Below are 25,522 nucleotides of genomic sequence, written 5' to 3'. Positions count from 1 at the left end.
GGTGACGGGATCCAAACAGTTATGCTAATGCACAAGTGGTTTTTTTTGGTTCATTTATATAACAAAACACTAGTCACATGTAGTGATATACATGTGTAGTAATGCCAATATAAATACATTTTTTTACAAAATTATTGTGATTTAGTGACTAATTTATGGGTTTGGAAAGCAATAGAACTTTGGAGTACCTATATAGGGCAAAAACCAAACCACCTACAACAGCTATGTCTGAGTTCCCTCCCTTCTTCCTACGTGTTAAAAGCAATGTAGTGTGGGAATATCAAGTGCCCTGGAGTTCAGACTGCATGTTCACTTTTTATTTATTATTACAACGTCACAGATTTCCTGAAGTTAAAACCTAATAAATAGGAAATTTTACAAAAAACTCTTAATGAATCCATTATGTTCTGATGAGGAAACTTTATAAAAAAACAAATTACAATCCTTTTTTTTTCACATAAAAAAAATCATTCACAGTGCATTGCGGTCTATATTCGCCCATCTAGTGAGTATCAATCAAATCAATTTTTATTTATAATGTGCTTTGCACATGAATCCAGACAAAGAGTGCTTTACCCAAAAATAAAACAAATAATAAAACAAGCTTAACCATATAAAAATTGTGGCCCCTTCCACCCCTCCCCTGGACCCACACGCAACCCCAAACCCCTTTCATACCTCCCACCCTGTAACTAAACATTGAAAAACAGGCTGAGGATTGAATAAGTTGGAAATGCTAATTGTCAGTACCATCCAGTGTAAAATCATAAAACATGATAAAATGAATAGATACGTAACAAATAGAAATAAAAAATTAGCTAAAAGCTAGGTTAAAAAGATGGGTCTTAAGCCGTTTCTTAAAAGCATCAATGCTCTCTACGCCCCTCAGGTCTCCCGGCAGACCTCAATAAATGAGGGCCAGAGTGCTGAAAAGAGGCTGATTGGAAGGCCAGTGCTGGAGGATCTGAGGGTCCACGAGGGTTCATATTTGACTAAAACGTTTGACAAATAAGAAGGTGAAAGACCGTTAAGACATTTAACATCCCAAAGACAAAATGGCGAACACAGTAGCGAGTAGTGAAAGAATTTGGGTACAGCCATAAACTAACACGACAAATCAAAACCCTAAAAACCTGAAGCAAAAGAGGACAAACATTTGAGAAAGCAAAACACCTGACAAAGTCAAACAAAAACATAGATTCTTAATAGACTCAGAGTCAACCAACTAACTTGGGAAAGGTGTGGGCGCTTGATAAATGAAACCCTTTGTGAGTTGGGGAAAGCACAAAACCAATGCAGCACAACTTGAACCGCAAGGCTTAATTCAAAACAACCAAGAAAACTAAAATGACAAAACCAAAAAGGTCATTCTTATTTAGATGGAAAATGTGTTTTTCCCCCTAAAACAGTCCAGCAGACATGGTGTAAATGGCTGATAAATGATCACCATGGTTGACTTTGTTTACTCAGTTATCCAAGAAAACAACATCTGATGTGAGGCAAGCCTCCTGCAGCAGAATTCAGAATGTAGACGGGACCTTTGTGTTCTTATTATGCTGTGTTTCTTTCCTCGGCTTCACCGTGGGTCCTGCTGAGAGAAAAGCCAGATTAAGCTCTGCTGCATCATTGTAAGGCAGGATATGTGAGGATTTGGACCTTTTCTAGTTTGGTTTTATGGAAGTCAGGCTTTGTGTCCAATTCTGATTTCAGCTTTCAAAGCACAAGCAACGGTGGTTGGTTGTTTACTCTCTTGAACAAGTAATCTGAGCACAGGTGATGGTGTGAGAAATGTAAATATGATGCAATGTTTAAAAGGGAGCAGACAATTATGAGAATTGTATTCTTCAATTCTGCTCCCTTCCAATCATGAAAATGTTTAATAGGTAAAACAAACATGTACCGGTAAACATTTGGGCATAAACAATTTTCATGAAAGGAACAAATAAATAAATGAAAATAAAAAATGAAAATGAAAAAACAAGAACTAGTTTAAAGCAAATAAAAACAATCAAAAAGATGGGTAAAAAATAAGCACATCACATGTACCAAAAACTGTTTGCTTCACTACAGTTTACTTTAAAATTAAAGCAGAACGTTTAATTTATATTCTGTTCATAGGTTTATTTATGAGATTTTATTTCATGTTTATTTATTTTTTTTATCTGAAGAACATTTGTGAACCAAATTCCTTGGTGGAAATAAAGCTCCAAAACATTTAAAGGAGTCATGGATGCAGACAATCTCTTTTCTTTTAAGAATGGGCCTTCTTAGTGAAAAAAATATACACATTTCCCTATAGAAATGTTAAATTAAAAATGTTTACATCTGTAAAAGCAACTTTTATACAGAGTTACTCAGCATCAGATCAGTTGTAGCCACTTCAATCCTTTTCAGAATCAAAGCCTCTATAAGGGCCTCTCACTGCAACTGGATGCCACTGGAGAAATGCCAAGTTGTTGCTTTTATGTCCATACAAATCTGCACAAGGCAAAAGGTTGTGATTCACCAAACGCACATTTGATTGTGTATGGATACTTACTTTTCATCTCACTCACACACAAATTCACAGCTGCCGGCCAGATGCACTTATTCCTCCCAAAGACTTGGTAGCTCTGTTTCTCCTCTGGATGCTGATTTTGAGCCCCCCCATTTTTGCAACACATCATTTAAATATTCTGGGTTTTTTATGATGGCAGAAAAAGATATTTTAAAGCCCTAACGGTTTGTTTCAAGACAAATTTATGAAATTATCTGGACACAAAATTGGGTTCAGAGTTTTTTTTTGTTTTTTTCATCATACTTCCAGCATACTTGGATTTGATGTGTTATTATATACCTTACATGTTTTTTGCTTCAGTTACAGAAATGCTCAGTAACAGTGCTGAGTTGACTGAATATTGATGTCATGAAGTTTATTACCTGTTCAGTAATGAGCTCCTAAAATCCCGATTGACTGCCGCTGCTCCTCCTTTGAAGCAAACCACACAAATTATGAGTCAATAATCTGTTTAAAAAAATGCATCATTCTGCTCCATGAAAATGTCCCTCATAAATATTCTTAAATGTAATTGCCAAGTTTTTTTAAAATAAAAAGGTTTTTGAAAAACTCAGAAGTACCAAAATACCACACATCACCACTAATGTAACAAGCAAATTGTTATTTATTTCTTAATTGCTATAAACTAATTATGCCAAGCCTGCTGCACAAGGTTGAGATAAGTAAAGATTGAGCTGAAGGTGATTTTCCCACAGGCATCAGCATTCCCTTTTACCTACATAATATAAAATTCACACAGGGATCCTGCCGTGAAAATATTAATCTGTGAGTCTCAAAAAGTCAAAATATAAAATGCCAGACAAAAAAAAGTTAGAGCCGTGAGTTACAATTTCATAACAAATCATTTATCCAAGTAAAGATGATTTTTGGTTTGTAAGGTTTAATGTTATAGCTACTCAGTGGATGGATTTGGTGGACAAAGGTAATCCAAAATCCAAAAACATTATCATTTTTTTAGTGGTTTATGTATGTGGAAATATAATTTGTAGTAAATTTTGACTATAAAGACCTTTTTATGTTTGTAGCAATCTATTATCCAATATTTAAAAGCTTTTTCTTGTGATCAAGACAAATAAAATAGCTCACAAAATATATTTTTTTACAATATTTTACAATAGAAACAAAATTTCTGGGTTGGTTTTTTTTTTGTCTTGATATAAATTTTAGCTCTTTAGCTGTTCACAGTAGTTCTTTATTTATGATTATGTCTTTTTTAGCCATAATCAGAAAACCCATGCCGTTTCTGTGTAGGTTTTTTGTCGTTTCTAGGAGAGTTTCTGCAGAGCGGCAGTACACGTAGTTCTTTAGAATTTGCCTCCGAGTTGTGGGTTGGGACCTTGGCCCAGGGAACTTGTGGCGTATTTTTTACATCGCAAATAAAACCTTTTTAACAGCATTTTTTCGTCTGCTCGTAAAGAAATACTCAGAAATTCAATTTTAGGTTACTTTTCTTTATACGTCATGCGAAAAATCCTACAAGAACAAGTTAAAAATATCAAAAACACAATATTCATCAAAGTGGGTCTTTAAGCTACCAAATTTGTTATAAATTATTATATGTTTTATGTTTTTTTGTTTTTGTTTGGCCCCCCAAGCCTCCTCAGACTTGAGAATATTGCTGAAAACTAAAGCAGAGAAGCACAAAAACCTCTGTCTCTGCACAGAAAGCCCTCTGAGTATTTGTCTGAAGCTTGCAGACATATATTATTCAAATCGACAGCAGTTCTCAACATCTCCTCTGGTCTTGCTATTCTGTTTGATAGCAGTTGTCCTCATCATCATCCTCCTTGCAATCATCTCCAGCTCTATGTTTAATTCTGTTTTTGTTTATTTTGCTTGATTTGATCAGAAAACAGAAAGCTTCTTGGCGTATCATTGGACGGGCTGAGTAACCTAGCAATGCGTTTGCACTCGGCTTGGCGCTCAGATTCTTTATCAAAGCCCAGGAAGCTGCTTTGATTTCAAAGACAAGACACAGTGTGTAATGATGTTGGGAGCAGAGGACCCCCTCTGGAGTGATTGCAGGCCACGTTTGTTGGTGTTGTTTGGATGCATCAGTCTCAACGTTGAGTAGAATGGTCTCCTGCTGTCACTGCTCGGCATTCAAATGATCTTCTAGTCAATTAGTCTTGTAGCTGAAGGGAAACCAGCTCGCAGCACCTTTGATTTTTGCTCTCAGAATGACCTAAATTTCTCTTTTTAAAAGGGTGGCATGTTCAGACTGACCCCAGACTGCCAGGCCAGTCTCTTCCTGATGCTTTCAAGATAATCTGAATTCCTTTCTCAGGCAATAAAGGTTCATTTTAGGAAGTTTTTTGCTTTTCCTTACAAGCTGTTGGAGCATGAACACAAACAGCCTCTTGCATGTGTACTCTTCCCGACAAAAGTAGAAAAGCCTCATTATGATCAAAGACTTGTTTCTCTTAATTACTCTGTTGCTGCAGCCTTCTCCTGCCCTCACACACACATGCAAACACACTCATGCACACATATGCACACACATGCACAAGCACTCATGCACATATGCACACACATACATTCAAATCCACAAAGCAGAAGGCTAATTAGACTTTGGTTATTTTTAAAACAGCACCAGTGTTTCCAAGAGGGTTTCTCTGCACGTTGTTTACAATCAGGGCTGCGATTATCATGTTGCCCCACACTCACCGTGCATTTTACTGGTTGCACCTTCATCACCCCGTCCGACTTTTTCAAATGTATAACTATGTGCATGGCTCTAACAAGCTAGCTTTTGCATGTTTGTCACTTTCAAGGCTGATTTCTTGACAGAGATCCAGAAGCTGAAGAAAACTTTGCAACAGTTTTCATTAAAGGCATTGAGATATTTTGTGGAGATTATCAAAATTTTCTTTAAGTTTGAGAAGAAGAAAAAACAATCTTGGTAAGTATTAAATCTGTAAACAAATTTAATGTTCCTTATTTGAGTTTTTCAAAATAGCTGAGTTCAGTTCTGAAAACAAATGAAAAGTGCAAAAATAGAATCATCAGACTCTGAATGACATCAGGGGTATTCCAGAAAGCAGGTTATGCCAGTTACCACGGTAAGTTTGAGGCTAAGGAAGTTGAAGTTTTATGCGTTGTGCATTAAGATGTTCTTTTACCTTGTGTCTGTGAAATAGATTGCTCAAATTTCTGTTATCTTCCTCTCAGCATGACCCAATCCAGTCACTCAGCTCACTCTTCTTTCCTTTTTTTTCCTTGAAGCTGCAGCACACATGGTGTGTTTTCTGGTTGGACCACTTTCAAGCAAACTGTAGTTACCCATCTTTTTTATTTATTTTCCAGTTCATCTCCTTCAGGGTCATGAAAGTGAACCACAGCTGTCAATGGGTTGTATTCATTCTTACAATTAATCAACAAAAAATAAAACAGCATTAGGAGACAAATAAAAATCGGATTTCCACAGAGGTTTAACAATTTAGATTGCTGAAAGGAACCCTTTGATAATGCTTAAGATACTTTTTAAGACTAATTATGTCAAAGCAGGATTTTTTTGTTGCAATCGGTGAATGGCAAGAATAATTTTTTTTAAACAGGCTAAACAGGTTTAGAAATAATTGTTCCCCCTTTTACAGAAATGAAACAAACACTTAAAAAGTCGATACAAAACATTTTCGCTGAAAATTGCATTTTCAACAATTGAAAATTATATTTTAAAGACGCAAGAATCCAACAGTTTTGTCAAATATTTTGTCTTGTTGAAAAGCTCAAACCAAAGCCAGTCATGCAGATGTGCAGGACAGCTGTTGTGCGACAGTGACACCTGGCAGAAAGAGTCATTTTAATTCACATCTTCTGCTGTGTTTACTCTAATGCACCGCTGGAAGGTGAAATTATGCCGGATCAAGTCTTCCACTCATTCATGAAACTCCAGTCAAGACGTCGGTTTCAGAATAATGTTATAGAGACAACTGCGCTAGTGTTTGTTAAACCTCACATAATCCAAAAAGTGCTATTTTAATTTTGCTTTTTCAGATGTTTTGTAGCTCTCATTTCACCAGTGTGGGGCTGACTGTGTCAGGCTGTGTGTGGTTGTGTGTACAGGTGTGTGGGCACATAGATGGCACACCTGCCACTTCAAAGCTGAGGCCAGATGTAGAAGCACAGGGACTGGCACCACAGTGGGAGGTACCCCCGCAGTTCAGGCCTGTTTTATTGTTTTCATGCGCAATTATGAATTCAGTAACACAATGGCTGCCGCTTATTACATTGCCGCACCGGCCCTGCATCTTCACCTGTGGTCCCCCTTTGATGGCCCAACCTGGAGGCACCAAATTTTCAGCTGCAAAATAAAAATAGTGATGTCTCACTTTCTTTAAAACAAACACTTGCTTTTCTTTGATGTTTAAATCCGTGAAGGTTTTTGTCATATGCTGATTTCAAAAGTGTCTGTTGGCACCTAAGCTATCTTCGTATGTTGCATTCAGGATTGCAGGAATGTCCTAATATCCAACCAGCGCCACAGTAGGCTGCTAGTTACCATAGCTCTGTATTAGGTTACTTGTTTTTTTGCTTTTATGTTTTGCTGTTCTTTTGACAATACAGGCTTTTCTTTACACACACTGAGTGTAGTGGCGTGCCTGCTAATCCTTTTTGGACTTTTTCCACCCCTTTACAACATGATCTGCCATAAACCGCTTTCTTTAAACTCTGCTAAAGCTATAGTTCCGTGGTTGTCTGGGCCCAAAGAGGGTTGTAAACAGGTGTGACCGCATCTTAAGAGGAGTACAGGTGTGTTTTGCAGCTCCCTTGTGGCTTCTGCGGCAACGTCATGAAAATGGAACGTACCATTGCCCTTTGTGTGGAACGTGTATCATAAAGTATTTGTAAGGATAATGTAAGTTACACGCACTTATGCCATACTGGTAATGCTGTCGTATAGTGCCCTTTACACAGCACCATAGTAATTAGTAAATATTGGTCCCTCATTGACCCTGCGCCAATGCCTCATGCACAGGGTTTGCATTTACACTGAATAGATTACCAAAGCTATTGCTGATGAGAATGCTCGCTAGCTAACGACTGCAGACACAAATTTTTGTGTGTAATCTGTTCGTGGCTGCATACACAAAAGTACTTTTTTGGAGATTGCAGCGGGAGAGCACAACTTAGTAATTATGTACGCAGCATGACTATACATGTGAAATCTCTAGAGGACTGCACAGACTGAAACTGAGTTCTCTGGGTTAGATTTACTTCTAGTTATTTAGCAGAGATTCCCATGTGAGAATATGGAATGTTTTAGCTTCAGTGAAGAAATTAAATTAAACAATTAAATCTGTTCAGAAATAATAATAAAGTAGAACAAGTAGAAGGAAAAATGAAACCAGAAAACAGTCAAATCCATCATTCTAGACTGCAACTGATGCTGTAAAAACAGTTTTAAAATTGATTTAATTCTATTTTTCTTTGGTTATTCATCTCACAAATATTACTGTTGGTCCATCATCTACCTCTCCCCACTTATTGCATGCTTTCTTATACCGGTTTGAAAATCAAAGGTTCTTGGTTAAAAAGCTGTGGAATTCATTTTCTTTCCCTGTTTAACATAACATCACTGTGAGGACACAACTTTTCTTTTATCACAGCACTGAAACAGCTTTTTTAAAGATTGGAGTTAGCTGTAAGCTATTTCTGATTTTGGAGATTGTTTTTTTAAGTTTAGGTATTCTATTGCATGCAAATGTGGTGGCATATTTACCGCCGTTCACTTTTAACCGCGGCGTTTCACGTCCTGCCGTGCATGAGAGCGCTGTCAGGGTGTCACCCATTTAACTGAAGGGGATAATTAGGCAGAGAGAGAAAACTGGAGAACTGGAATGCCATGAAACTCACACACAGATCTTCATCACATAAAGAAAAATGCATGGCTTGCTGACGGAGCCATGCACACCCGCAGAGGCACAAGTTCCTTGTTTCAGTCGTTCTTTGGCTGGCATTTCCTGGGGTTGCTTTCTCTGCGTGAGCCTTTCACACAGCCTCTTTCTCTGGCAGTGAGCAACATTGATCTGATGGGCAGGGAGGGAAGGAAAAGGAGCGCAATCAGGCAGATGGTTGGTCAGATGCAGCCAAGCAAGGAACAGCAGTCAAAAAGAGAGACAGACTGGGTGGGAGTGGTGCTGGGAGCTGAATTTCTATTTTGCCCAAAGCAGGCATTTTCATTCAAACATCAACAGAGGATCAGTTCAGTTGACGTGAAATAAATGTTGAAGTCAAGTATAGAAAGTCTGAATTCTTTCACCGCTTTTGTGCTGTAGGTCATCTATTTTATACTTAAAACCAAATATAATCCCAAGGTAACGATTTTTATGAAGTTGTAATTAAAGTTTTAGATGCAACAGCTTTTGAGGGCATTGTCAACTAACATGTAATAACATGAATTTTTCAAAAAACGATTTGAATCTGAAACGTTTCCTGCTGTTAACAGTTTGAAGGGTCTCACATACAGCTTCCACAGAATATGAATCAATTTTTAAAGTAAAACCATGCTGAAACTGAGTGTGACCTGAGTGTAAACAAGATGGCGCCTGACATCATCGGCCGGAAGCGGAAATCTCACAATTTACCCTATAACCCTACCCCAAAAGTGTTTAGAATTGTAGAAAAACTTTTATTAAACCTTAATATGGAAAAAAAAAAATGAAATAAAGTTGTTTTCGAGCAATATGGGTGGACTTCCATTTCCGGTCAAGGACATTAGTGTCTGCGGCCCGGTCCTCTTGGAGTATTAAGGAGAACTGGATTAAACTGTGTTATTAAGGAAAAAAAGGAAAAATTGTTCAAGTCAGTTTTCATCAAATCTCAACTCACTAGAAAGACCAGCTCAAGTTCAAGAAACCTGAGCACAAAAAAAAACAATAGTTACCTGAAATTATTATACTCCAATAGTACCAAATTAGCAGCAGAACTTCCTTCTTGGTGAGGATGGAAAACAGGTGTTCCTGTACTACTGGAAATAATAATTAAAAAAATATATTTCTGCTTTATGTTTGACTTAAAAAAGTAAGTTTTGAGTCCAGTCCTAAAGATAAAGTTGGCAAATCCACACAAACTGAAATACTGAGCAGCTTTCATAAGAAAAAATCCCAATAAAGGAAGAAGTGTCCTGTAATCTGATGTTGAAAATTTATCAAAATAAAATTAGTTTACGAATGAAAAAACAATACAAAAGACATATAAACCATGTCTTTAAATGGTTCAATGCAACAACCATGGCGATACATATTTGTTTATGCTTCTTTGACATTTAACTACCAAAAAATCGCTTCAATGATGAAGCAGTTGCGACCAATGAAACACTGTTGTGTGACGGATGTGATTAGTTCTCAAAAGGTTTTAGCAGGTTTGTGTCTAAGGCATTCAAGTGTGTTTAACCCTTTTACACCAGAGCTTTAGCTCCAGTGTCGACATTCCCTCAACTACCGTAACTCTTCAATCGTAAATTCTGAAGTAGACAAAATTAGCCTTGCACTGATAAATAACAATTGCAATCATGTCATTTAGCGTGTCATTTAGATGTCACCTGCAACATCACTGGAGTTAAAAGGTTAAAGAGTTCTAAAAACGTTTTACACCCCCATTCTTTGTTGTTGGCACGGTGGTGGTTTGGACCTTTTTGACCACAAAGCCATCAAGAGTTTCATTCATTCATCTTCTTCCACTTATCCCTTTTTGGGTCATGGGGCTGCCGGAGCCTATCCCAGACACTTCCCTTGCCCAGAAGGCACCTCTGCCTTTGCCCATTTCTGGACAGGTCACCAGTCTGTCGCAGGGTCACACATACAGTATCACACACCTATACACACTCACACCTATGGACAATTTGGAGTGACCTATGACCTTAACCTATGAAGCATGTTTTTGGATGGTGAGAGGAAGCTGCAAACATGCACGGAGAGAACACGCAAACTCCACACAGAAAGGTCCCCCGGCCAACAGGAGGACAGGGCGGACGGCGCCTTCTGGGTTCTCTTTTCTTAAGCTCTGTCATTTCTCTTTTACTTATGCTTGTTTTTGTGTGTTTTATTATGGGTGGCTTATTCAATGATTTTATTTCATATGTGGGGATTGTTTTTATTGTATTCTTGTTTGTTTTTTATGGAAAGCACTTTGAGCTGTCTGTTTGACATGAAAGGTGCTTTATAAATAAAATCAATTTGAATTTGATTTTCTGGTTCAGGTCCCCCAGGACATGAACCAGGGGCCTTCTTGCTATGACGCAAGAGCGCTAACCACTGCGCCACCATGCAGCCCTATCATCAAGAGTTCCAATTTTATTTTTTTATTTTTTTAATTCATTTATTTATCTTTTTTTCCAATTTTATTTTAAAGAGCTTGATTGGGTTTCGCTCCTTTTGACACTGTAAAATCAACACATACGGAATGAAGCCAGAAGAAGTCAAATTACTGATGGATATTTATTCAGTGCTAAAGAACGGCTCTCAGGTGTTCCCGAAAACAAACATCTCGCTCAATGTAGTTACCATGTGTTCAGTGGGAACATTCAAGGCGCACATTCAAATTGAAAAAGAAAAATTCAATATTTGATGAACATTAAAGAGAGGGAAAAAATGCTAAGTGATTTTCAAAGACTGTGCTGACACCGTGGTGGATAGCAGCAAGATTAAAAGATTACTTTGGAGAAAGTGGGAGTGAAAGATAATTGAAATGGCCTGCTGCCAAGTGCAGACTGGGTGCTGGGGTGTATACAGTAAAACAGAATGAGGGAGAACAATGCAAGCGAGCAGATTCACAGCTTATGGACAGCAAAGACACTAATACAGTAGTAATTTGAAATGGACCGAGACAGATTGAGAGAAAATAAGTCTGGAGTTAGATGATTCAAATGTTGTACTCTGAAACAAAATGTCTCCACAGATGTCAGAGCAGATTAACAAAAAAGGTATTAGAAAATTGGGAAGGGAAAAAACAAAGTATTTTGCAAGACATTAATAAATCCACACAATTGCCTGCGTTCTCACTGACGGAACATTGCATGCGCGTGTGCGCATATAAACATGTGGAGCCTCCCCTGTGAGCCAGGCTTCTCCTCAGGGGTGTGTTCGCCGTGCTTTTAAGTGGCAACATCAAAGAGGCCTTCATGGATGTGCACACAAGCTTCAGGGCTGAAAAAAGTTTTCGTTGTCACAAGTTTGAATCGCAGTCACTTAAACAAGGTCATGTATTGACAGAATGACTTCTCTGCAACCTTTCTCCTGTTTGTTCTCTCCTCTTACAGACGTTGGAATAAATAAACAGGCATGCAAAAATGAGAGGGATAATGCATGCAAGCAGACAACAAAATGCTCACGGGATAAACACAATGCACTAGCACATGTCTGAATATAAAGGGGAAAAGATTGCCCAAACAGTCACAATATCACACCTAAATTATCATTGCTCCTTTTTGTGTCTTTTTGCTGTGACTGACGTCCAGCCTGAAGAGGGTAGCAGGTGACCACTGGGGATGCATCAGAGAGCTGGCCGAGGAGGTAAAATGAGGAGTGGGCAATGCATCAGGAGTGCCAGAGTTTGAAATACCACACATGGCACTTCAATCACATTCAGTGATTGGAGCTGGTCTCCCATACTGTGCGTCATCATTCCAGCTCTGAGCTTCTATAACACTCCCTGACATATCAGTGTTCCTGCGTATTTTCTCTCCACGAGTCAAATTTAAGTCCTGAACTTTCTGTCTCATCGTCTGGAAAGGCTGCGGAGCATCTGGTTTCCACGAAAATGTCATTAAACTGTAAACCCGCACAAGATAAACGTCAGCAGTCCAAGATTTAATTTTTTTTTTTTTTGACAGTCCAGAAAATGTGTTTTTTCAGACATCATGAGGCCACATTATATGTTTTTCCCTTTGACATGTTTGCAAATTCTCACTGCTTCACAGCTGAAGATTTCCGCATTAAACATAACTGATTCTTTTAGCCTTGATTCATCCTACTGGTGTTTTAAAGCCCTGCTCTGATTATCTTTTGTCTATTTCTGTCTTATTGTATAAGCATTCCTAGTGGTCTTTTAAATATGATCATACCGTTTTTAGGCAAAATGTCAAAAATCTGTGTTGTTTTCAAGGACATGGTTTCTGCAGAGCAGTAGGAGAGGAAATATGGCTCTGAGTTGTGGGTGGGACTATTGGCCTGGAGTAAACCTCCCTTGCTTGCCGCCATCCATTTTTTTACTCTCTCCCGCTAGCTCACACGCAGAAGCACATTTGAGCAGTTGTAATCACAGATTTGAGGTTCTAACTCTAAATAATCACATGCAAATGGGAATTTGTCAGTTGTGATTTTGTTTGTCAAACTTAACAGCAGAAGATTTTTACACACAGATTCAGATTTTCGGTGCGCAAGTTCTCACATTCTGTTTTACAAGTTCTCACATCTAATTTACGAGCTTGTCCATTTAGACACATTATTGCCTTCATAAACAGCCCCTCACAACCCCAACAAAAATGGCAGGCAGTATCGGAGATAATCAAACATACAGTCTTGCAGCTGGAAGGTGACTACGGTAAGTAGCAAAGTAGTTTTAGAAAAGAAGAAGAATACAAACAAAGTAAAAGAACACCAAAAACATGGTTATATGGAGGCACAAAGTGGGCAGAAATCCTCAGACTATTGTGTTCTAAAGAATGGAAACCATAAGGGGGGGGGAAAGCAAATTAGTTGTGTGCAGTAAGGTTTTGTGAAGCTCTGCAGCTTTCCTTTTTATTTAAAAAAGCTCAAAGCTTTGAGGCTTCAGTTTGACCGATTACAACGACATCTGGTGGCCAATTTATGTAAGTGCAACCACACTTTATCTTGCTTAGAATTGGACCCTTTTTTAGATCCCATTTGAGCAATTACATACAAGAGAAAAAAGATTGCTCTTTGTATACTGCCAATTGCTTGTTCACTGTTATACTTTTCAAGCACCAGATTTACAATAATGACCTTTTGTCAGGAGGAAATTATTCTCTAAAAAAATAAGGTACAATTATTTTTCGAGAATCAATTTAAACCTTGTGCCATCCTAGGCACTTTATCAGTGGGAGTTGGGTCAACTAGACCCACTAGACAGTGCTCTGAACCTTTTTTCTTCAATGATTTGTGATCTTCACTGGTGTCCATGGATTACATGAAATCTTTCCACCTTTATCCCCCTTTGTCGTGGTAGGGAGAACACGTCAATGCAAGGGTGGGGTCATCTAAGAGATCACAAGGGTTATGTGTATTCCAAAAAGTAAATGTAAACAATAAAATGGACAAGTGAGAGTGTTGGTTCAGGTTTGTTTTGAAAGCTTTATTTAAAAAGCTGCAGTATTAATATTGCGTCTGTTTGGGTTAACACGTAAACCTTGGTTTTTGTTCAGCACCACCAAAGCAACGCCAAAATGATCATAGAATATTTGGTAATTGGCTCATTTGAAAAGAAAAACACATATATTAAATCACTCACTGTAACTTACTTTAGGTGTGGTTGGAGATTTAAAAGGACATCAGCAGTATTTTTGGAGCTGCAAATAGTTTTGCATTTTTCACTGGCAACTATTGTAGTGAGAGAATCCAAGAGAAAGTTGTCTTCTTTAATAACCGATTTTCAAGACAGAAATGAACCTTTGCACAGGAAAAATGTTTGCAATTTGGGACTACATCAGCAAACAAAAGTGCTTATTGTTAAACAAAATCATAAATGTTAAGAATACTGTTAAGTAATGCTAGATGGTCAAATGCTTGCCAAAAAAAAGGAGACTTCTCTCAAGCCATCATTGCTGTCTGCTCAGACTGCAAACTGAGGAGAATGTCTTTCAAAGGACTCACTTAACTCTGACAGCTCATGTCTCCACTCCAAGCAGAATGTCCTAATTGTTCCCAAACAAACCTGAATCGGATTTGTGCCAAGACTTATCAAACTCCACCCAAAATCTTAGTGTTTCAAGTACGCACACATTATTTTCTCAACAAATGGTGTATACTTATATAGACAAGAATGCAAACATTTTGAGGACAAGGGTCTCAGGACAGTTAGTCCATGCACTTTCTGAAACACACCAAGGCTGAAATTAATATGATATAGGACAGGTTCACGTTTACACTATTTTGAGGAAACAAATATTCTGAAAATGTCTTTAACATTTTTGAAAATTCCCTCATCTGAGTACAAGGTGTTGCATGGAACCAAAAAACTGTATTTTTGTTAGTACCTTTAAAACATTTTCAGTTGACAAAGATACAAAAATGCTGAAAATCCATCAGCAAAGCAAGAAACGTGTTTCGTAGAATTTCTGATAAAGGACCCAGCCTTTTTATTTTTGCTTTTATAAGAAAAAAAGGTGCAAAGAAATTGATTAAGAGAACTAAACCAGGAAAAAAAGCTATTTTAATTTAGATTTTAGCCACTAAATAAGATTAATTACATTAATGTTTAAAATTGTATTGATTTTAGCATAAATACACAAATCTAGCTGCTAAACTTTTACACATGGAGTTTCTTGGTTGATTCTGTCAGTGGTTTTTACAACAGGCTTTATCTGTCCTCAACCTGTTGTCAATTATAACAGGAAAGCACAAAAAGTGCTGTAAACTTGCAGTAAAAGTGCAGACTAAAGTGCTGTTGGCTCATTATTTCAGATTTTTCTGGGAACCCAATGGCAGCTGCTGCTACCTGAGTGCAGAAAAACTTCATGGACTTCTGCCATAACTATTTTTGGTGGTGCTGGGCTTCTTTCATTGTCCATGGTTGCAAAAAGCAAAATCTTGTAGACATGACAGGGAAATTAAGCGTCAAAAGCTGGCTTCCTCATCCGATCCAAACGACCGGGATTTGTGGCTGCTTGTGTGGAGAATGCCATTCAGCTGTGAAAGCTTTCGCTAACATGAGCTCCCGCTTTGACCAATTACAGTGAAATTGGATTGAGCTTGAACGTCCAGGGTTTGGCCACAAACAGAGCAGGAAGTGGGTCTTCTAGAAGGGACAAGGAGTGATTGATACCAATTAAGTTGTGGGAATTAACTTCCTTCCTCTTCATTTCCCATTCTAAAGACTTTCCTTTGCAGTGCGGAGTGTGACCAATAGGATAAAAGAGGAAAAGTTGCTGCATCGTGAAAAAACACAATTGCATAAGAGCAGGCAGACAATTTTGTCAAATGAAGTGCTACAAACTGGACACAGTTTTAAAGAGTAGCAGCGAAGACAGAACAGAAACTGAAACTGCAGTTTTTTTTTTTTTTTATTGGATGCTTAACAGAGAAACAATTCCATGAAAATAATTAATTGTATAGAAACAATTTGTTTGTTTTACATCACGTCTGGGTGGCTTATCTCTCCTAAGGGGGATCACTGCACAAGGTGAAGAGCAGCAGCCCCTCTCAAATCTGTGTCTGAGCATCACTGCATCCCTCCACAGCAAGCACAAGGAGGAAATTACTGCTCACATCAAAGGAGGTTTGTCTAACTTGGGTCTGGTGTTGTGCCGGTCGAGCGGGGGCCTTGGAGCAGCCCTCACCATTCTTATCTCTCCCCCACAGACTCTTTCGGCTTTCTGCTGCAGCACAGTTGGCTCCCGGTCACAGCTGACACATGAATGCGAGGCACAGCCTGTAATGTGCACGCAGACAAACCCCAGTTCACGTGCTCCACTATGGAAAACACGCGTGCACAAAGGTGCATGTAGACACGCAGCAGTCAGACAGAATCGGTTCTGCTGAGTTAGTTTTTGTCTCCCCCTCTCCACCAGCCTCTGCAGAGAGCGGAACCTGCTTCAGTTATTATTTGAAATGGATTAAATGATTATCCCAGGACGGACGCTTGCAAAGGGAACTCTGCATTTGAATGTGATGCTCAGTGTTTGAAGTCTCTCAAGGTGGAAGCAACAAGAAAACACCATCAAAGCACAAATCCTCCACGAGAAACGGCTCACAAATAGATTTACAGGTTTGTTCTCTCCAACAATTTCAGCCTCAAGACGAAAGACAGCAGCTTGAAGTTCAGAGATCATGTTTTACTGTTCTGGTAGTGTTTGATTTGCAATTATACTGACTTTAGATGGAAAACTGGTAGCACCAACTGCTTCAATATGCTTGAAATTTGGTTGCTTCTAGCTCAGCTGTAAATTTCTTTCAAGTTTACATTTTATAAAGGCCAATTTTAGTTCTTGAAAAGGTCTTCTATTCAAATCCATATCAGATCTGAGTCCTGGCTGGTTTGAAATGCCTCAGAAATCATTCAAAAGTGAACGTCACAAGGTTTCTATTGCTGTGTCTAGTTTAAATAATATATCTGTTGTTTTGAAATGTGTTTATCCTTGTAAGTCTCACCTTTTGTAATCTTACTCCAAGGTACCATTTACTATGCGGAAAAAAGTTTTTTTTTATTTTTTTTCCAGTGAGGTTAAAAGAAATAAAAATCCTGTCTGTCCACACTGCACCCATTAAATGTATGGTTTACTGCAATGAAGGCGTTGGAGCTTTCTTTTTCTCTTTCTGTCATTTCTCCATTCCTGCCTATTCCTGTTAATATTGTGTTTTCCAGCTGATCAAAGACTATTTTCAACAGGGATTACTATATATTTAATCATCCAAACAATTTTTTTCATTTATTCCTTTAACTTACTTGTGTCTTCTTTAAAACAATCTCTCTGCTGCAAGTAAGAAACAAACATACAATGTACCGTACAATAATTCACACGTGGACTGGTAAAATGTGACGGGTTATGTCGACTGAGTATAACAATAATAGTTAGGTAAGCTTAATAGGGATGGGATTAAATACATTTTCTTCCTCCCTCTCCTTTTCAAGCAATTAATTTAACTCTTTTTGACAAACGTTCACATTTCATGGAGTCAATGTGTCCTGTACTGTATGTATACATGCAGCAAGGTCTGTCTATGATTGAGCCATTATGTATATATGTATGTATGTATATATATATATATATATTTTTTGTCTGATTCTGAAGGTTTATTTGTTTTGATTGCTTGAAATAAACCAATTCCAATTCCAAAGTTGGAAAAAATACCAAATGTTTTCTTTTGGTATAGAATGTGAGAAGAATTGAAGACGTGAACACCCACTGGTTCGTACTAAATTAATTAGGGGGGAAAAAATAGGGGCTGCTTTATAGATTGGTTAAAGGATGTGGAGGAGATGTTATAAAGAGAACTTTCCTGTTTAAAAAGGAGGGTGGTGAGGAATGTTGCTTAAGTGTTTCTTGCTCCTGTTTTGATTTTGGTGTCTGTTTGTGAAAAGTCGCCTCTCATTAACGTTTCTTCTCATTTACTCTTTTCCTGGATAGAATAGAATGTGAATCCAGTTTTCACTCAGTTTATTTTCAATCAGACCAGCAAAGTTGGTCTGAGTTTTCTTTTTATAAAAACCACCAACCACTGATTTTTCCTTTATTAATTTTGTGTAAAGATGCTTTTTTTGTCTTGAAGAATCAAGTGCATAAACTTTGTTTTTATAGTTTCTTTTGAAGACTTAAAGTCACTCTCAGTTTGGAATATTTCAAGGAATCTAAGATGGTTCAGCACCAGAAGCTGCTAATGCTGCAAATTTTCCGTCACCAGAAGGGCTTTTACACTTTGCACCGCTGCAAAACATGAAATATTCAACGAGCAAAATGCTTCCATGCTTTTACTGTTTGTTGCTTACAAAAATAAATACTTGGGGGTAAACCTTAATGCATTACAATACTTTTTTTTTTTTAATAACGACCTTTTTCTTTTATTTCTTTGTTAAAAAATGAAGATGTAGGAAGTGCAGGAGGTAGAGGCCGTATACGTTCTCCTGTCCCTCCTGAGCTGCACATGCAGACATGAATCGATCCTGTCATGTAGAATGGAACCAATGAAGCTCCTCCAAAAGTGTGATCACCCACCTACCCACTCAAGGGGCAGACAAGTCTGGCTCTCTGCTCAGAACCTGGGAATAAAACCAGTTCTGACAAAGCACTGAAAACAAGATCAACAAGAAATCATCCCATACTCATTCGACAAAGAAAAAAAAAAAATTATGTATAAATAATTTTTTAATTCATATATTAGGTATATATATACTGTTTTTATATATATATATATATATATATATATATATATATATATATATATATATATATATATATATATATATATATATATATATATATGTATAGATATATATATGTATATATCGTATATGTAGTCCACTTTATGTCTCTTTATTTTAGTTTATTGATCAACCTGAAACAGTTGTCTTCAGCTGAACTGTACATTAGGGAATTATTAACCTCCTAGTGAATTAGTGATTCATTAACCAACCACCCTGTCACCACAGATGGCCAGCCAAGCAGTGATCCCTACTGGTAGTGAAACTGCATTACAGCCTTCAGATGGTTAGTAGTCTCAATTCCAGCTTGCAGGTTTCCATTGCTCTAGGTGGTTGTGCACTTTTTGATCTACTTTTGCAGCAAGTGGCAGTTCTGACATTTGCTCTGCATGTCTTTGTTGGGTTAAATGAACCCATGGTACTTGTATTCACAAATATTAGCCCTCTGGCTTCACAGAAACTTTGTCCTTGGCATTATTTCAACATTTCCATCCTGTTTTGGTTCCAAAAGTCACCTGTTAAGGCTGAAAGCAAACACACAAGAACAAACTTCACTTTGGAACGGATTTGTCTGTTTGCCTCCTTTCAAACCTCTGCCACCATGAAGAACTGCATTTTACGACTGATAATATCCCTCCTGTGTCTCCACACTCTGTTTGTGTGTGGGGAGGATTTTGTGCTGATGCCTGTTGAACTCGCTCCTGTCCCCTGTAACGACAAAGCTGTGGAGAAGCTGTCTCGTCTCGCAATCACTTACATCAACGAGGACCGCAAGGAGGGCTACAAGTTTGCCCTGAACCGCATCACCAACGTCCACCTGCATGCACAGGTGAGTGAACAGAAGCAGCAGAGGTTGCTGCTGCTCAAAGAAAATGTATGTAAACATTTTTGCTTTGCTGTAAAATTTTGTGATGATGTGCTGACCCAGATAAAACTGTGTTATTTAATGTCCTGAAATAAGAATCAATCCTGTTCCACGCCTCATAAAAAATGCCCTGTAGGGCTGGAGTGACTTAATAAAAATCCAGATCACTTTAGTGAGGCCTTCTGAAACAAACAAGCTTTTTTCAAGCTGTCAGGCACTGCTGTGACCTGTCGTGAGGCAGAGCTTGTTTCATAGGACTCAATTTCATTTGTTTTGCTGGGGTTCAGATCAATAACGTGCAAGGTGTTCTGGTAATGTCACGCAGCACCTCCTGAACTGCACCTTAAAATGTCATCTGAAGAGCACGTGTTTCAAGACACTGCTGACACATTTTAGTTTGATGACAAATTTTTAAAACTGGTAGTGTTGCAGGAATCTGTGCAGAAGAGTTTAAGCTTCCTCCGTCTGTGTGTGACATGTGTTTGCGTTTTGAATGCCAGGGCCCAGCAGGCAACGTTTATTATCTGGACCTGGATGTCCTGGAGACCAAGTGCCACACACGCAGCCCGAAACCATGGAAACGCTGTGATGTCAGGCCATTCATGGAAACAGTGGGTCACACACAGTCACACATGAGGAGAATCCATGTACACACCTGAGCATGAAATTCTTTAAAAGTGATATAAGGGCTTGGAAAACAACTTTTCTTTTCTAAACTGTACAGATTTTTTGTATTTTTGACTGAAGCAAGTCCTTTTTTGACTATCTAACTGATTTTAAAGTACGGCAAAACATGAATTGCAATTAAAAATCAGGTCATGTGACTCACACCATCTTGACTGCTAATCTTGACCTTGACCTATGGCCCTAAACAGGCTTAGAATCAATAAACCCTGCTCTAGCTTTATGTATTTTTGTAATCTGTACTTCTTTTTATGTACTGCGTGACAGTTATTAAACTGTGATTTTATTACCCTCAAAAGGGGAATTTCTATCTTGGCAACTCCTTTTTTAAAGGTAATATTATAGTCAATGATCGCAAAGGGTCGCAGTTTATTTCCCCGCTGCCTCCAGTGTGGCTCCACTGGTGTGAAATGTGTGTGAATGTCCTGGTGATGGTCAGAGGGGCCATAGGCGCATACCAACACCCACGCCTCTGTCAGTCTTCCCCAGGGCAGCTGCAGCTACATCAGCAGCTCACCATCACCAAGTATGAATAAGGAATGAAGGAATGATGGATACATTGTAAGCGCTTTGAGCGTCTGGAAAAGCACAGAAAAATCTATTAAAACAGATAGGTCAAAGCAATTGGACATTATATATATTTTTCATATTGTGTTTTTTATGCTTATTGTTTGAGTTATTCCAATACAAAATAGTTTTGTTTTTTTTACGGTTTTTAGAGCCTTTTCAAACGCAGACCCATTCTCCCTCAGATCACTGCCATTTTTAGAAACTCTGAAAAATTCATGGTGTTGGTTTTGCTTTTAAAACAAAAGCAGACTGATCCCAGAAGCCCCCAAAGGGCATAACTTTTTTTTCACGAGCTGTGTAATTTTTTTTCATATCAAGCATTGCTGTGATCTTGCCAACAAACACCTCTCTCTTTTAAATCACCTTAAGCAAATCTCTGGCAACTGCAACACCACCATCCTGCACACGGCAGAGGGTTTCTCTTACTTGTACAGCTATGACTGTGCCCTCGTACCAGGTAATCCATTTTTTATTTACCAATTCATAATCATATAATCTGATATTTTAGGGGTGCCACAATTCTCAGTTTAAAATCAAACCACGTGGTACACCATTGAACCAAATTGTGGGACAGTGAATTGTTGCCTTCATACTGCATACGTTTGCATATGTTTACAATATACATTATTTATATTGTTTTATTACATTACATCAGGGTAATCAAAAGCCAACTGAAAGAATTTCCTTTACTGTTACTTGCCTACTAGCAAATTTAAAAAAATGATTTTGGTGAATTTTTCGTTTTTTGTTGTTGTTTTGGAATATAAAAATCATAAATCAAACCGAAACGAAACCATGACCCAGAAATCAAGGTTTGAACCGAATCTTAGTACAAGTGAATCTTTGCCTCCCTGTTAAATATGGAAGCATAACTCCAAGCTGATCGCAGCATTTCAAAGATGGCCAATGGGAAACATCTCTGCTCTTTAAACATACAAAACACACAAGTTCTGACAACATTAACTGAACAATGTTGTAAATGTTTTTTTGTGTGTCTGAAACTTTGCAAATGTTGAGAATTTAAAGGGGAAAAGGTGAGTTCTGAGAGGCCCCGCAGGGCATTTTCAAACACAGGTGTGACTAATTACAATAAGGACAACTTTGTGCACGGCTGCTCAGTACAACTAATCACAGTGTTTTTGTTTTTTTTGTGTTTATTGATTTTAGCATCATCCTAATTAATTAAAATTATTTTTTCTTTAAAACATCCAATAAAAAGGGGTCTGCAAATGGCCTCTAGATGTTTAGCTCATCTGTTCTCACCAGTCATTGATATCACATCTGAAAATCTTACGTCTCAATATAAAAACAGTCCTTAGGGAACCACACATTCTCCCCTACCCTAATAAAAAACAGTGCAGAAGCAGAAAGTAATGCACGAATGTCTATAAGCAGGACTCTAAAACTACTTGCAGGACATCACAGCACAAGTTTTAAATATTTCTGCTTGTTTAATATTCTTTGAACAGATTTTAATGAATTTTTTTCTTTCTAAAGTTTGAGGGTTTGAAGTTTTCCTTTGAATGGATTTTGATGTACAAGTCTTTTATTTCTGGTTCCTTCAGATGCCCCAGAGAAGCTTCAGCAGACCTGCCCCACCTGCCCTCTCCTTCTTTCTGTGGACAGCCCTCAGGCCATCGCCACTGCACAGATCACTCTGGCTACTTACAAGAGACAGTCCACTCTCAGTGCCGGGCTCGGAGTGAAAAATATCACCAGAGCAGCATCTCAGGTACAACTTTAGTCACCTCTGTTGGAACTGAAGCTCCGGGGCTCAATAAGTTTACTCAGAACATTGATTTCCCATAAAATCAGTGAAGCTTAATGTAAACTTGACAGGCTTGTGACATGCGTTCAAGAGTGTGGTTTTAGCATGGTGTTCACACTGGACAAGCAGGAAGGGGCTTCTTCTTTTTTTTTTCTACTTTTTACCAGCGCATTTCACACCACCTACATTTTGAAGAGGCTTGGTGTGAAATGTCAAAGCGGTGCTAATCCTGCAAATCTTGCTCCAGGCTTTTTCTTTCACAGCTCTATTCTGATAAATGAAAGACTTGGTATCATATAATTCCAGGCACAAACCGCAATTATTAATTTCTCCTTTATGATCAATTTTCAAACGGTTGGCACTTCCGTACGTCATAACCAAATTGATGTCCCTGATTGGTCAGAGTTCAACCTGGTTTAATTTTCATCGCCCGTTCAATGACTGCATGTTTTGTACTTAGAGCCTGAAAATGGTCTTAGAAAGTTGCATCGTGACGCGTTAATGCGAGAGTTTTGAATGCGGAAGCCTGAAACATGCATTTAAACATTTAAATGGACTTATATTGGAAGTGGTCGCTCAAATGTGCGTTGTAGAGGACGGTGTGCACGTCCCTTAAGACATCAGTAACACTATGTAATCGTACAACTCTATACTTTGAATACATTTGAGTCTGAAATGAAGAAAGTATCGTGGTTCAAAGCATATCGTATGTGTCTATTTTAGCAGAGCACCCTTGACAGGCCAAAAGAACGACTAAGTTACAAAACATGACAGAACAGAATCAAACCAATTCTGCCGCTGCCATTGTTTTTCTATATTTACAATTTGACACATATTTTTCATTGACAGGATGTTCCAGTAAAAGCAGTCTTTGTGGAGTACACGGTGCAGGAGTGTCCCGACGGACTCACAGAAAGAGGCACCTGCCAGCGGCCGACGCTCAACTCTGACACAGAGGTGCCCTAGCACACCTGCTAGTTATTACGGCCCAAGCCATATACATGGAAATAACTGATGCGGCATAAATTATTCACAACAAAAGCTGGAAAATGCATAGAGGTGGAATGCGGGGAAAGACTGACCTGGATCCTGTTGAAGAGTATAAACTTTGGCCACTGAGTGTGTGTGAAAAGGCTTAATTAATGTCAGACTGAAAAAGATGCCGACAAAGTGAGGCTAATTAATGTTGCTGCAAAAACTCTAAACACTGATTAGCATGCTCCTTATTCTGTGTCGCTGAAACAGTTCCTAGATGTGTCTGTTTACTATGACAGAGTAATTTCTATGATTAAAGCATGCTGCAATAAAACAGTCTTCAATAACTGTATAGTTTAGTCACTGGGTTTGACAGGATTCTGATTATTTTTCGACATTTTTTTGCTGTTTTTTATGATATGGTGTTTCAGGGTAAATTATAGGATTTTACTGTCTTGTTTTAGACTGCAGGTTTTTGTACCGGATCTCTGCTCGGAGACATGAATGAGCTTCCTGATGCTCAAGTGTCCTGTGAGATGTTCAAATTGCAGGTATATAAACTTTTACAGCATTGTTACTTCCACTCCAATGAAAATCATGTTTTTGGTGAAGAAATTTAAGTTTAAAATTGCATTTCTGAGTATTTCTTTATTCAAATCATGGTAAATCAGTAGCAGACAAAAATATTCCATTTAAAAAAGATTGTAGCAGTGACGTAGCTGTTAAAGTCAGCGGCCCACAGGCTCCCTGCCCCGCTCCATTCTGATGCAATCACTTGAAGACAAATATATTAATGTATGCCTTTTTTTTCCTCATCTGAGCTGGCATATGACTCAAAACGTTATGGCTGAATAGCTCCAATACTCCTCGCCATTTTTGTTGTAACGGTAAAGTTTTATTGGAGGTGTGAGGGGCTGTAAGCTAGTAGGAGAGTGTGTAAACAGATCAATAATGGAAAATGGGGATGGGCTTACTCCATGCCACTCTGCAGAAACCCTGTCCTTGAAAACAACAGAGGTGTTTGGATTTAGGCTGAAAACGGCATAATAGTGATTAAAAGAACACTTGTAAGGTTTCTACAATAGGTCAAAAGATGATTGGAGTGGGATTTTAACCCATTAAAGTCATAAAAGTAAAAAACGTAAAATACAACGGTAATTTTTACTTTGTAGGCCATCTCAGAGATAAGTTACAACATTTAAAAAGTTTTCTAATCAAAATGTAATGTTAGATTTACATCTTAAGCATTTTGTATTTTGTTTATGTCTGGATAAAATATGCTTCTGCTATTATTTTAGTATATTTTCCTTTTGTGGTTTGTCATATGATTTATTTTCTTCCTCCTGGATGAGACTTTGACTGTTTAACCTTGTTTGCCCACAGAATGTGGATGTGGTTCGACCGTTGCAGCCACAGGGTCACGAACTCCTCCAAACCTCGGAGACACCAACCTTTCCAGCTCCGCCCGATAACCCAGGAAATGATGCACAGCCTGCAACTGCTGACCCCCCATCACCCACTGTGGCTCAGCCACTGGCGCTTGACCCTACAGCTGCACCCCAGATTCCCTCAGATGCATCGACTGCAGTTAAACCATCTGTTCCCCTCACTTCCTCTTCCAGCGAGTCTGAAGAAACTCTTCCAAACCTTCAAAACCCAGCCAATCCAAGGCCACTTGACTCGTCCTCTGAAGAAACTGGAGGTCCTGTGGCTCTCCGTCCACCCTTCAACTTTCGCTACCAAAGGCGGGACCGTAAAAAGCGACAGGCCTTGATGGAGAATCCACCTTCTCACCAACCAGTTTTCCTGTCTGAGTTCCCCAGCGGGACGTCTCCTTTCCGGTCATGTCCTGGTCCATCTCGATATGCCACAGTGTAACCAAAGCTGTTGTAGCAAAAAATCGAATTGCTTGTAAATGATTTCCTTAGCAAAAAAAATAATAAATATTCTTCGCCTATTCATTAATGACTGGTAATCTTTGCTAATAAAAGGAAAGTTGATCCTGAAA

At 38.4% G+C, this 25,522-nt stretch overlaps 1 protein-coding gene across 1 annotated transcript; it reads left to right on the top strand.

Annotated features, from left to right (window-relative positions):
• Positions 1 to 19,179: 19,179 nt before the first annotated feature.
• On the top strand, positions 19,180 to 25,522 carry LOC101161535 (alpha-2-HS-glycoprotein). The gene is made up of 7 exons (XM_004085581.4): positions 19,180 to 19,481; positions 20,018 to 20,128; positions 21,141 to 21,228; positions 22,337 to 22,503; positions 23,389 to 23,496; positions 23,979 to 24,065; positions 24,898 to 25,522. Exons 1-7 carry the CDS (start codon positions 19,254 to 19,256, stop codon positions 25,390 to 25,392), a joined length of 1,284 nt encoding a protein of 427 aa, XP_004085629.1. The 5' UTR covers positions 19,180 to 19,253; the 3' UTR covers positions 25,393 to 25,522.

The sequence above is a fragment of the Oryzias latipes genome, chromosome 4 (genome assembly GCF_002234675.1).
Source record: "Oryzias latipes chromosome 4, ASM223467v1".
NCBI lineage: Eukaryota > Metazoa > Chordata > Actinopteri > Beloniformes > Adrianichthyidae > Oryzias > Oryzias latipes.
The sequence above is the reverse complement of the archived record's forward strand: the minus strand, read 5'-3'. Positions and strand labels throughout refer to the sequence as shown.